General features: G+C 37.9%; 2 protein-coding genes across 3 annotated transcripts; one reads left to right on the plus strand and one right to left on the minus strand.

Annotated features, from left to right (window-relative positions):
- The first annotated feature begins 3836 nt into the window (after positions 1-3836).
- LOC135652195 (ferredoxin--NADP reductase, leaf isozyme, chloroplastic-like) lies at positions 3837-6058 on the plus strand. 2 transcript variants are annotated; one of them, XM_065172982.1, is made up of 9 exons: positions 3837-4053; positions 4129-4375; positions 4450-4583; positions 4670-4748; positions 4851-4942; positions 5019-5096; positions 5196-5258; positions 5355-5589; positions 5687-6058. In XM_065172982.1, the coding sequence occupies exons 1-9, from the start codon at positions 3940-3942 to the stop codon at positions 5752-5754; spliced, it is 1110 nt and encodes a 369-aa protein (XP_065029054.1). In that variant the 5' UTR covers positions 3837-3939; the 3' UTR covers positions 5755-6058. The 2 variants fall into 2 exon arrangements, with proteins under 2 accessions (XP_065029054.1, XP_065029055.1); XM_065172983.1 differs by having other exon boundaries at positions 3838-4053; positions 4132-4375.
- On the minus strand, positions 5835-12533 carry LOC103970140 (MLO-like protein 9). The gene is made up of 15 exons (XM_009383799.3): positions 12312-12533; positions 11785-11842; positions 11349-11587; positions 9720-9836; positions 9582-9642; positions 9378-9466; positions 9105-9179; positions 8936-9024; positions 8629-8678; positions 8483-8523; positions 8223-8396; positions 8007-8042; positions 7834-7901; positions 6855-6915; positions 5835-6375 (listed from the first exon to the last, which is right to left on the minus strand). Exons 1-15 carry the CDS (start codon positions 12438-12440, stop codon positions 5992-5994), a joined length of 1671 nt encoding a protein of 556 aa, XP_009382074.2. The 5' UTR covers positions 12441-12533; the 3' UTR covers positions 5835-5991.
- Between the last annotated feature and the right edge of the window lie 663 nt (positions 12534-13196).

The raw sequence follows: 13196 nt of genomic DNA on the forward strand, positions 1-13196 counted from the left end.
ACGGAAGTATATGTCATTTTTAATTGTAATGGATAGATACGTAAAAATCATTCCTAAATAGAATGCCAAACGAGGCATGTACATAATACCTAACTGTCACGAGGCGTTGTGGATCAGGTGCGGAGATGCGTGCAGCGAGCGACGCCAACTTCACCACACGTCATCTCGTACTGACCGCCACTCCATTGGCCTACCGACACGCGTCCCCAGAAACCCCAGTTGAAACCCAGAAGCCAGCATAGGATCCTCACAAACGTGGACGCGTCTCCGCCGCTCGAAAATGCTCCAAGTGCTGTAGAAGATTTCTCTTCGATTCCAAAGGATCAGACGGCAGACATACTGCGCTCAGGAGATCTACTACTTGAATGAGAAAAACATCAACGTATATATATATACGCGTATACATGCACATGTATATGCGTATATATACAATCCAAAGACAGGATTGGACGAAGAGTGGTGGGTAATGTTGTACACGTATGTGCTGCTCTTTGCATCTACTGCTACAACCTTCAGTTCATTCAGGCAATCACAGAGAGCAGCAGTAGTAGAAAAAAATTCCATAATTTATTTCGCTTCAGCTGCAAGAGAAGAGAGTGTTCTAAAACTGGAGAGTTTGCCTGGAAATTACAGCCAAGAGAAGCATTCTTCCGAGTGGACCAATGCCTGCTTGCACCCCTCCTGTCTCTTGGCAGGAATAATGGAGTCTTGGCAAACTCAGCATCAGATACCTACACATGCATCTCACCACTACTGCACTGACTTGTGACAATCTCTCTCTCTGTCTCTCTCTCTCTCTCCTAACTAGCAACAAGGATTTGAGAGGAGCCACGAGTGGCTAAAATCTTGTGGACCAAAAGGAGACGGAGACCCAGTCACCAATCTAGAGAGATCCACATTCAATCTGCTGGTTTGGTATGTCAGGCAGAGTTGCAGGCCGGATGATGGGCATGCCAGAAGGGCGGCAGCTTGTGGCCGAGAATAGCATCAAACCAGCCTTGATGTGACCCCCCACCATGACTCCTCTTGCCTAAATCATTATGCAGCTGTTCCTGCATCTTCTTCTTCCGACGGGGACTCTTTGCCCAGCTGCATGCATTGCGAGGTTGTCTGTCATGTGATTGCACGACGTGTCGCAAGAAGATGGCAAGGACAAGACCACGGATCTTCTTCTCGGTGGAAGATGAAGTGCCGACAACTGGGTAGTAGCCCTGCGGAAGGAGAGCAAAAGGTGGGTTATCCATCACGGGTGCGGACACATTCAGTGGATCATCCGTCATGCATTTCAATGCAGACAAATCTCGAGCATGATTGGGAGCCGTGTGAGCCATCCATTGTCAGCAACTGTTCTGCAAGCTTGCATGGTAGAAGCCGAGAAGAGTTACGTGAACATAGGAAACAAAGGACAAAGAACTGATACTATTAGTGGTTCACTTTGTTTCTGAATCAATCATAATCACACTAATGATTCATGCTTAAATATTAGTTTATGATTAAAGGAGACTTCCAACAATATGATAGTTGTCATCTGTCCTCCTCGACGTAAATTGGAGTTTACTATGGCATATGCTCTACAGTAAAACTAGCTCCTCAAGCGTTGTTGCTTATAAGCATGGAAGATCTTCTATTCTAAGATTCTAATGTTGTCATTCAGTGGAGAGAAGACATAAAATTGGCCACTGGTCCTGAGAACAGAACAATGTCTTTAAGGACACACCATTGAGAATGTGCCAAGAGTAATGAATGTCATGAATTAATCTGGATTAAGTCGAACTACTAGATATAAAGATCTTCATTACATATAAAGCCTGAGTTCAAGTGGTTTGGTTAATGGCATGAGGTGGAGGGGAAGAAGGATATAGACTTATCTTCATTGCATATATCCACACATGTCTTTACTTGATCTTCCTTTATTTTTATTTTCAAAAGCCATTTATTTTTATTTTCAAATTGCTAATTTTACCTTACATTATTTGTAATATTTGCAAATATTTTTATTTTTATTTGTAATTTTACCTTACATTATTTGTAATAGAAGTATATAATAATTCTTTATATTCAAAACTCATTGTGCAATTGATAAGCTAAATTCCATTGGGTAGGAACATCTCTTGAAAATATTTTTTTTTGTCTTTTATCATTTAATCTGTAATATCCTGCCTACTCTTTCATTACTTGTGGATGAGTTTACAAAAAATAAAATTACTTGTTTGGTGGAATAAAGAAAAAGAGATTTAAGTACTTATTATACACATAAATTTAACATGCACATTTAATGTGAAAAAAATTACCACCAAAAGCTGGTTGGCAAACTTGCTAAAACTCAGGAATAAATGCAATATTTGCAGATGTATTATTAAAAAATATTTTTTTAAAAAAACTTAAATAGTTTTTATCATTCTATAAATATTATTGATAATATGCCATTCATCAAAAATTTAAAAGTCAATCACTCTATTTTGCATGGTTCAATCACTATCAACCCAATGACATATAATTCTAGTTTATTTGCTAATAATCATTTCAAGTATCACTATAAATTGAAACAGGTCCATTAAAAGATTGAAAAATACTTTAAGATTCCTTTTTTTATATATAAAGTTCATAAACAGTGTGTTAGAGTGGTTCTAGGAATATATCTTGTAGTAGAATTTAAAGTATTTTAATAAGTAATAAAATCTAATTTTTCACCAAGATTAAAAGAGAGGTATTTGACAGAAATAAATTTTGTTTATTCTTCTCTATTTTTTTCAAGGGAAGAATGAAATACTTGATAATGGTTAGTTGTTTAATTGAACATTTTACTTTTGACTTTTATTAAGACCCACTTGAATAGGATGTTTTTCTCAATATGCTTTCTAAAGGTCATATATCCATTTTATTTTTTAAATTTAAAATTTTTAAGAGCAATTGTAAATTACCTGAAATGAGTCATCAGATTTTCTTTTATCTTCTTCAAATGCAGTTTAAAGATATCTGATTTGATTGATTTCATTGTTGTATATTGAAATATGTTTCCTGAGTTGGTAGGACAACTGCATAATCCAAATTCTTCAACACATACTAGAGAGACTATAATTGCAATCATATATTTAGTAGAGAGATTACTATTAATTTGATGAGAAGAATGAAGAATAAAATGGAGGGAGGTATTACTAGATTTATATATTAGAGAGATTTCTACTGATTTGATGCGTAGAATGAAGAACGAAATGCTATTATTATTATTATTATTATTATTATTATTATTATTATTATTATTATTATTATTATTATTATTATTATTATTATTATTATTATTATTATTATTATTATTATTATTTATCCCTATTTGTCAATATCAGTTTGTCGAACCGTTAATTGGTTTGGGTTTTTAGTACAGTTCAGTTCTGATTTTGACGGACGAAAGAGGAGTAAATTAATACTGTAAAAGAGACAATTACAAATACCTTAAGAAGACGTTCCTAGATCATAAAACACCCGAAAATACTAAACAAGAAAAAACCCAAAGTATAAGCCCAAACTATTTAACTAAGTGTGGACTTAAATCCAAAGTAAATACTTAGGTTTTTTTTATACTTAAGTTTTTCTTATGGTGCTACTTGTGGTACATCTGACTTCAAAGCTCAAACCCTTATTTATAGTTCTAATATGAGATAACAAGCTTCCACTACTCCACGCACAACCCTCTCATCCTAACGAGCCATCGAGGGAACGGGTCGATCGGGTTTACGTGGAACCCGGCCCGACCCGACTCAGCCCGTCTCCTTCCTCCGCTGGTAGATGCAAGACGCCCTTCGACCACACATACGACCACTTCACTCCCATCACCAATGTCCTCCAACCATTCCAATCTCCCTATCCTCTCCCGCCTTCTTCGCTCTCTTAGCCAACCCCTCCTCACCCAGCTTCCCTTCTTCCCCTCCCCAGAATTCCATCATGGCGACCGCTGCTGTGACTGCCGCAGTCTCCCTCCCTTCCTCCAAGTCCTCCGCCCTCAACAGGACCCCATCCGTCTCTCCTGTCTCTCTCGAGAGGGTCAGCTTCCAGAAGGCGAGTCCGTCTCCTTACTTCTTTGTCATCCATATATCTAGTACTGATTGCTTCTTGGGTATGGATGGATTCCAGCAGGCGGCACGCTTGCAGTCAAGAAAAGTACCGGCGGCCGATGCCAGGAAGTTGGTCTCAGTACGAGCCCAGGTCACGACCGAAGCTCCGGCCAAGGTCGCGAAGGTCTCGAAGAAGGACGACGAAGGCGTTGTCACCAACAAGTTCAAGCCCAAGGATCCCTACACCGGGACATGCCTCCTGAACACCAAGATCACCGGCGACGATGCGCCCGGCGAGACTTGGCACATGGTCTTCAGCACAGAGGGTAATCCTGTCTCAGCCTATGTACGTGCGTATACTTCTGGATTCTACTGTGTTCATTGCGTGCATCGTCTACAGGAGAAATCCCCTACAGAGAGGGACAATCCATCGGTGTCATCCCTGACGGGGTCGACAAGAACGGGAAGCCGCACAAGCTCAGGTTGTACTCCATCGCCAGCAGTGCTCTTGGAGACTTTGGTGATTCCAAGACCGTAAGCCATCCAAATTCCTTCTTGGGACTTGCAAGTTCCTGATCACATTAATCGGATTCCTTGAGTGCCGCTATGTCCTTCCGTAGGTGTCGCTCTGCGTGAAGCGGCTTGTTTACACCAACGAGCAAGGGGAGATCGTCAAAGGAGTCTGCTCCAATTTCTTATGTAACGATCCTAACCTCTCCAGAATCATTCATGAACATGCAACAGGATATCTTGTTTTATGTGATGATTTCTTCTCTTCTCTGTTCTGCCACTATATGTCAGGTGACCTGAAGCCTGGTGCTGATGTCAAGATTACAGGACCAGTCGGGAAGGAAATGCTAATGCCAAAAGATCCAAATGCAACCATCATCATGGTAATAAAATGCCATGGGTTTGGTGTTCTTCGATTAAGATTGTTCTATAGCTACATGCCTGATCCGTCCATTGCAGCTTGCAACTGGCACTGGAATCGCTCCTTTCCGCTCTTTCCTGTGGAAGATGTTCTTTGAGAAGCATCATGATTATAAGGTGATGTTCTTGGCCGATGAATCCAAACGCCATTCACTGGGATCTTGTAGTTGACGGTAGTATCAGCATAATGTACTGATGCATTCGGATAAGTTGCAGTTCAATGGACTAGCATGGCTCTTCTTGGGAGTTCCTACGAGTAGCTCATTGCTCTACAAGGAGGTCAGCTTGAAATCTTGATGTTGGTGACAAGATCTCAAATTTGACTACTTCCACACATCAGCGGTTGATCAAATTGTGTGTCTGCTGCTGGCTTAGGAGTTTGAGAAGATGAAGGAGAAATCACCAGCCAATTTCCGGGTCGACTATGCCGTCAGCAGAGAGCAAACCAACGAGAAGGGAGAGAAGATGTACATCCAGACTCGCATGGCGGAGTATGCTGAGGAACTGTGGCAGCTACTCAAGAAGGAGAATACCTATGTATACATGTGTGGGCTGAAAGGGATGGAGAAGGGAATTGATGACATTATGGTCTCTTTGGCTGCCAAGGATGGTAAGTGTAACGCAATGATGGTATATTTTGCCGCAAACCATTCATAGGTCACTGAAATCCCTCTCTCTCTCTCTCTCTCTCTCTCTCTCTCTTGCAGGCATTGACTGGTTGACTTACAAGAGGGAATTGAAGAGAGCAGAACAATGGAACGTGGAAGTCTACTGATGTTTCAAGTAAACAGGTGGCCTTAAATCTGAAACATCCCAGAATCCAACTCCTTCCTTCTTGTCACAACAAAGGCCAAGTTGAAATGTGGCTTCTGCTCCCAGGTCTTTGTTATCTGTGTCAACAAGGAAATCTAAGCCATCATGTTCTTGGGACTACTTGGGAAATCTAAGCCTGGCTAGTGCCAATGTATGACAACTATAATTATAATAGATACAGGAACCAAGACAACGGATGTCAGCGTTTCTCTTTTCTTGCTGTTTGAGCAGCAAACATTGCGAATGAGAACTCATCTTCTGTGTTCTGTTGTTCTCCGACGTGCAACTGATGTTGGGTTGGTTCGGACAAGGTTGATATCTCAACTTCTGTCTCCAAACTGTGATGGCCCAAAACATGTCTTCTTCCAGAAGGGGTATAAGCTGCACCCATATGCCCAGCAGTTGCACTCCTCTGCATAGGGTTAACTGGAGATGCCTGTGGGCTCATCGTGGAGCTCGGTTCGTGGACGGAGGAAGAACGTGAGAGTCCTTTCTCTTGTTTTTTCTTCGCAATTTGATGCCATTTTATTAGGGCCTTCGAAGTCTCTTCATCGAATATGGACCTTTTCATGTGTGAACCCATCTGCGAACACATCGAATAAATTGTAATTTAAACATGCAATCTCAAAAAGCTAGAACGATATCTATGTTTCGATCAGCCATTAGAAGAAAGCTCTCTGACTCTGCTTGCATGCAAGATGAGGAAACAGATTTTATTTTCTATCTCAGACAGCAACCTCTGCATGTATCGATTAATCTGTTCGATTGGAAACAGATTAAAGCTGCATATTGGACGCTTGTTGGTTTGATAATTTGCTAATACTAGTATCAATCTACTTACTGATGAACAATAAGGTTGGAGCTTACCACTAAGCAGAGAAATGTATGATGCCATACTTCATTCACCAATATAAACTACACAGCAGTTTTCTTACAGACTAACAAAGGATGTGTTAAGACATGAGTACAAGGGATCGATGAGACTTCTTGAAATGAGGAACATAATCTTGCAATCAATATATGGTTGATAATTAAAAGAAAAAACCCCATAAAAACTCGTACCTGAGACACAAGCGCGTAAAGCGGAAGTGTAATATACGAACAAAAGAATTGGACTAACACCCTGCACACCAATGAAACAGAAGCATTAAGTCCATATGTTTGCAACAACTAGTTAAACTTTGTTACAATAAGAACATGAATTCAGTACCGCTAAGAAGTTGCATAAATACATGATATCATTCATCCCAAACATCTCAAGTTTGTCTGAACAACAGCTGAAGAAGAAACAATCCAATGGAACAAAGAACAGATCCTATTGATACTCATCATGTGGTCGGTCACTCATGCTATTCACAATTTCACGCAATGGCTGTCATTCCTAAGAGGAGAGACAGCATAGAAATCCTCATTTCCATTTTCCCATCCGATATTAATTTGCTCCACTTTGCAAGAGACGAAAGGTCCAACTATATATATAATGTGTGAGCCCACGCTAGTGTGAGCACATCCGATATTAAACACTATATATACGAAGCACGTGCGAGTTCATGCTAGCGCAGATATAGATGATAATCTATGAGCATTAATATATGTATAACTTTTAGATATATTGTATGGGTGCATTTTCTTTTGGTTAAAGATTATAATTATGTATAAGAATCAAAATCATTATATAAGAAAAATTCCTATCATTTTATTTAATAAATTAGCATGTTTTACTTTTAAGATTGCATACACTCCTACTGATAGCAGCAAATGAACTAGAAATAGAGTGTTACAGTTGTTGTATTAGAACCTAAGTCATGAGTCCTGTAGATTATCTATAGCTACAAAAGTATGAAACACACTACTCAATTATCCTATAAGTTTTAATAATTAAATTATATTGATTTTTTTTCTTAATATATAATGCTCTTATATTTGACAAGTAAGATGTGAATAACTTGGGATTAATAAAAAAATATATTATAAAAATAAGAGGGATCGCATAATCTTGAGGCATATGTAGAGTAGAATTTTGAGGATTTTTCAAACTTACCCGATGATAACTTTCACAATGATGGAAACAAAATTTTCATGAAAACAAGACTTCAGACCAAACTCGTACTGCAAAATTAAATATATAAAAAAATAGAGGAAGTCAGATTGCTCAAATATAATATATGATAGCCACAATGAAGAATGAAGAATTAGCTCCATATAGTAACTTACCCATATCCAAAAGAAGTATGTGATCTGAAATGCACTCTGGGAGAAATATTAAAAAAATGAAAATTAATTTAGCTTCGAAAAGATTGTACAATCAAATAATTTGAAGAGTAAAAGAAGTATATATCATTGAAAAGAAAAGGAAAAAAGTCATATTTTGATTAAATGACAGGATTATCAACCAGGATAGAATAGTTAGAGAGGAAGCAACATGGCAACCTGAAATAGTGCAAAATGGATGAGAAATAGAACAAAATATGGACGTCCAAACCAAAAATGGTGGTCACTGAGTTGCACCAGAGGAATTCCTTGAATAACAGTATGTCTCTCTTCAATTTCAATCGCCATTCTTGTGATGATCACATGCAGCTTCATTCCGACAGCCAAAATTGTCTACGTTGCCGGCCATAGAAAAAGTTAGAAATCTGATCGTACCAAATGATTCATATGTGATGTATAGTGAAAAACCTCCATCTTACAACTAGAGGAATTATCGATGCCCAGAACTTTTCCTTCCATCCTGAAGGAAGAAGAAAGTAAAGGAGATGGTCAAACATCATACTCTCAGTTGTCTTTCTTCATTTGTATGTCTGAAGAATAATGGCAACATCATATGTACACTCACCATGGACGTTAAGAAGCAGAATGATCACAGCAGAAGCCCATAACACAGGACTGTGTGGCAAAAGAAGGAACAAATTCAATTCCAACTTTAGAGGAAAATTTTGTTCCAAAGAAAGACTTTAAAGGTAGGAAATACATGGCACATTCTTAAGCATGCATTTCTATGGTGAGATGATTCTCATGTTAACAATACCAAATATATATGACTTTAATATCAATGGGTACTGAATTTGATGAAAAATTTCAGATCCTTCCAATTTCAAAGCCATTTTGGTGATAGAAAGGAAAGAAAGAAAGATAGTAGTGACCTGATCCCTGCCACCATCTTGAAGTCATCCTCCAGTGTCCTCTTTATATACTTTTGAAAGTTAAACTTACTGCCCGGAGCCAGATGAGCCTATACAACATTGAAATATCACAAACAAGACAATTCAAGCACAAATTATCAGGTATGCATCTGTTGTTGCTGGAACTTACATTGATAAAACCATGGCGCAAAGCCATGTAATCTGCTTTACAAACAGACCTAAAAAATTGTCTAAAAAAGCTTACCTGTGAAGGACAAAATGAGAAAAAAAAGAGATGGTAAGGTGATGGATAATGATGTTTTAGTCCAAGAATCCATAAAAAAATTATATAATCAAATGACAGGAATAACAATGCTTTTATTATGTTTGCAAATCACTCCTATAAAATGATCATTTGATTGTGCTACAATGAACGCAATTGTGACAATTCTTATCTGCTTACAAAGTAGAAACAGATTGTGACCCTATTCCAGATACTTGTGTGCCGTCTCACAAAGGATGTCTCATGAGTGAATCTGAATCTTGAAGGATCTGCATAGTTTACAAACGAATGACTCGAACATAATGAACTACATGACAACATGAAACATAATGAGAGATGATGTTAGCTAGCAAATAAAGAGAACTTTGGGGAGTAGCAATGTACCCTTGGAGAATTCATACTCAGGTGATGAAATCTCACTTTCCCAATGCTTCCATCTGCGCATCTGCATGTCGGTGATAAGCAGGTGCAGGTATTATTCTAATGCCTAATGAATTCTACTATTACTTCAGAAATGTATACCTTAAGTCTTCCAAGGGCCATTGTAGTAAAGCTACTAGCAACATGAAACACAGCCAAGAAGAAAATTAAGATGTGCAATTGATGAAGTCCATTCGTTGAAATAAGTGGCACCTTTCCCTGTAGATCACTCCGAATAAGCAAGTGCAAAAATGACATTGAAGAGAACAAAGAATCAGTAAGTCTTCATAGGAATTCGAAAGCAGATCAAAATATTTAACTTGAAGTTAATAATAATATATTTATCAGATCCTTATAAGTCAATCTTAATCTTGTCCACTTCCGATGCTAGACTAATCGAAGATATTACATAACATTTAGAATGGATGTGACAAGTGATCGTAATGGTCATGGAATACCTATTATTTCACTTGTGTTGCCCAAAAGGGACCCGTTGTCGCCATGTTACCACCACAAGACGTGAAGATGTGAAGGTAAGGATTAAGCCCTTCTTATATGGCAACTTAAATTGAAATTCTCATATTTAGATAGAAGGTTTTAGATCGATTGACATTACAGTTCATAAAATTTGACCTTGTCATCAATGCTGTCACAAGTGTTCAACAGTATATGATTGAAATATTAAAAATAGATTCTTAATAACTTCTTGCCAAGAGCGGAATAGATTACTCACAGTTTTTAAACAGTTTGAAAGACAATAGCAATAGATAAAATGAGAGAGTGCATTACAAGAAATAACATTATTAGAGATGATATTATTGATAATTGATTTAATGATAAATAACTTAGATAGTTTTAAACATATTCTAAATAGTTTCACTTAAGTGACCAATGTTTTGAATAGAGTCATGCTGGTAGTTCCTATATCTAACTTTTTGGGCAAATGATATAAATTTTGAAGTATCAAGATGAATACTCCGTTAAGTCTTAGGATCTTTGGGATTCAATAAAGAATGAATATGAAGATCTAAATGAAAAAAACTAGGTAGAAAAAGAATAGAAAGAATGACTCAAATGCGTTATTCTTCATTCAATAAGTTGTACATGAAATAATCTTCTCAAGAATTATAGTAGCTACAATCTCAAGACAAGTTTGATTGATATTTTAAAATAATTTTTAAAGCTTATCGAAGGTGATTATGATAAAACTTTATACCCTTTGTCGTGAGTTTAAAATTTTATTCATGAAAAGTAATAAATCAATGTAAGATTTTCTTTTTCGAATTACTGAAATTGTTAGTCAAATGACGATGAGAACATATTCACGATCATATAATAATTATAAAAGTTTTAAAAAATTTAATTTTAAAATTTGGTTAAGTTATCGTCGAGTCAAAAGATTTATCTACTTTTTCATTTAACGAAATAATAAGTTCATCGTATATATATATATATATATATATATATATATAAAAGGAGGAAAGTACAAGTCCAACAAAAGTATGGTTTCTTTTAAAGCCTTTTTATCATAAATATATTTATCTACGATATTCATGAAGAATCCAGAGAATTATAACAAAAGAGAGTCATATTGTTACCAATTATGTTTGGTGGAATTGAGCATTATGAGCATATAAAATTACGTTCTATTTCCAGGTCCAAAGAAACAACTGCAGGAACAAGCAAAAGCAATTTGATTGAAATCACAAAACTTTTAATGGGTGTACTTACTGCAGAACATGAAACAATCGATCCCGCAGCTAATATCCTGTGTTTTCCATTTGGGTCAGTGAGTGCATTCGTTAATAGTCTCCTTCTGTGTCTTCCATCTGCCTCTTCTTCTGTCTCTGTATCTGTTTTCCTTGAGCATGGCAACATGGTATCTGCAACTTTGTACGGTACGCAGATTTTGACAATGTACTTCTGCCCAAAAGTCAGTAGCAAAGAGATAAAACCCAGAATCATCAGCTCTGCAAAGCCAACACAGTCAAATTAGTGTCAGTGGCTTTAGCTAAAAGTATGTGCAGCAAACTCATATATGTGCCACACGGAAATTTCAGAAATCATGGAAATGAACGAGAACAGACTTCATAATGATTATCGAGATTTCATAATGAAATAGAATACACGTTTGTGCATACAAAAGAAATATAAGTCTTTATGTTACCAGCTTTAATCTTCTCAAGAGCTTCAAATAGTGCCTTTTTGTGCTTCTCGGTCAGCCACTGAAAACATAGTTCACACAGTGGGACATCAGAATGTCATCTTGTGGAGCGCAGCAAAACGTAAGAAAACAAGAAACACACTATAATCTGGCTGGAGTGTCTGAGTAAAAACACAACAAAATTTCAACTCCCGAATTCAAGTGCAGAGAAACTTAAAAGCATCGCTTGGGTAATTCAACAGCAGAGAAACACAGAAGAAACCGATAGAGTTAACCGAGTTCGAAATCTTGCACGTAAACCATCTCCCAGAACCCAAAACCCATGGAAACAATAAAAACTGAAAAGGAAACTATCTCTTGGGTAATTCTCCGACACATCACCTTTTGAGCGTTGTTCCACACTCCAAAACCAAGCTTACAAAGGCGAGCAAGTCCGAATCGTTCACAAAACACCGTCTCCCGGAACCCAAAACCCCATCAAAACATGGAAAGAATAAGAAAGAAAGAAACAAGATTTCTTTATCGTTTACCTCCCCGAAGCGATGGAGGCCCTTCTCCAACAATATGGAGATGACGACGATGACGGCGCACACGACGGCGACCGCCCACGTCGGTGTCTGGTCGAGCTCTCTCGAGTTCCCGCCTCCGCCTCCGGCCATCCCTTGACAACCCCTGAACTCTCTTCTTTATTCGAATCCACTGCCTTCGGAGAAACGCTGGGCCTGCTACGAATCCCCTAGGCGAGCTTTATAGGAAGGCGGGAATCGGAATCGGAAGGAAGACTCGCAACGAGACATGGCTTGGCTTCCTCGCTTGTCCTCGTTCGAGAGCTCGGACTACGTGACATTCCCGCAAAAGCAAAGGGCATAAGATGACGTCACCTCATGGGACCCAAAGGGGGCGGGGTCCACTTGAGAGTGAACTATTGGTCGGTGAGCCTTTGTTCTTTTCCCCCAGGGTGACCAAGAAGTCAACGTGTGAACAAACGGTCAACAAAGCTCTCTCTCTCTCTCTCTCTCTGCCCTTTCCTTTACGGTGTTCAGGATGGATGATGGCAGAATTAATGCGGACCACTAAAGACTGACTTGTTGACTCCGCATCTCCCATCACCTCCCACAGTCGAGATGTAAACTAACGACCAAGAAAAGCACTATAGGACGAGACTGATTGAGTTAATTTAGTCGCATGTAGTAGAAAGATTCTAATACTCCTAAAGAGAATTCTTTTGATTTATATGAAAGGATATATAAAAAGATTTATGCATCAATTAGCATTAACTTAACTCATGAAAGCTTATAATTTTTATATGTTAAAATTTTATTTTAATATGATGGATGGATATAGTAGTGAATGTTAAACCATTTAAATTTATTTATTTTTAGATTGTTATATTGATATTGAGATTTTCTACCCAG

This window comes from Musa acuminata, chromosome BXJ3-11, assembly GCF_036884655.1.
Source record: "Musa acuminata AAA Group cultivar baxijiao chromosome BXJ3-11, Cavendish_Baxijiao_AAA, whole genome shotgun sequence".
Taxonomy (NCBI): Eukaryota; Viridiplantae; Streptophyta; class Magnoliopsida; order Zingiberales; family Musaceae; genus Musa; species Musa acuminata.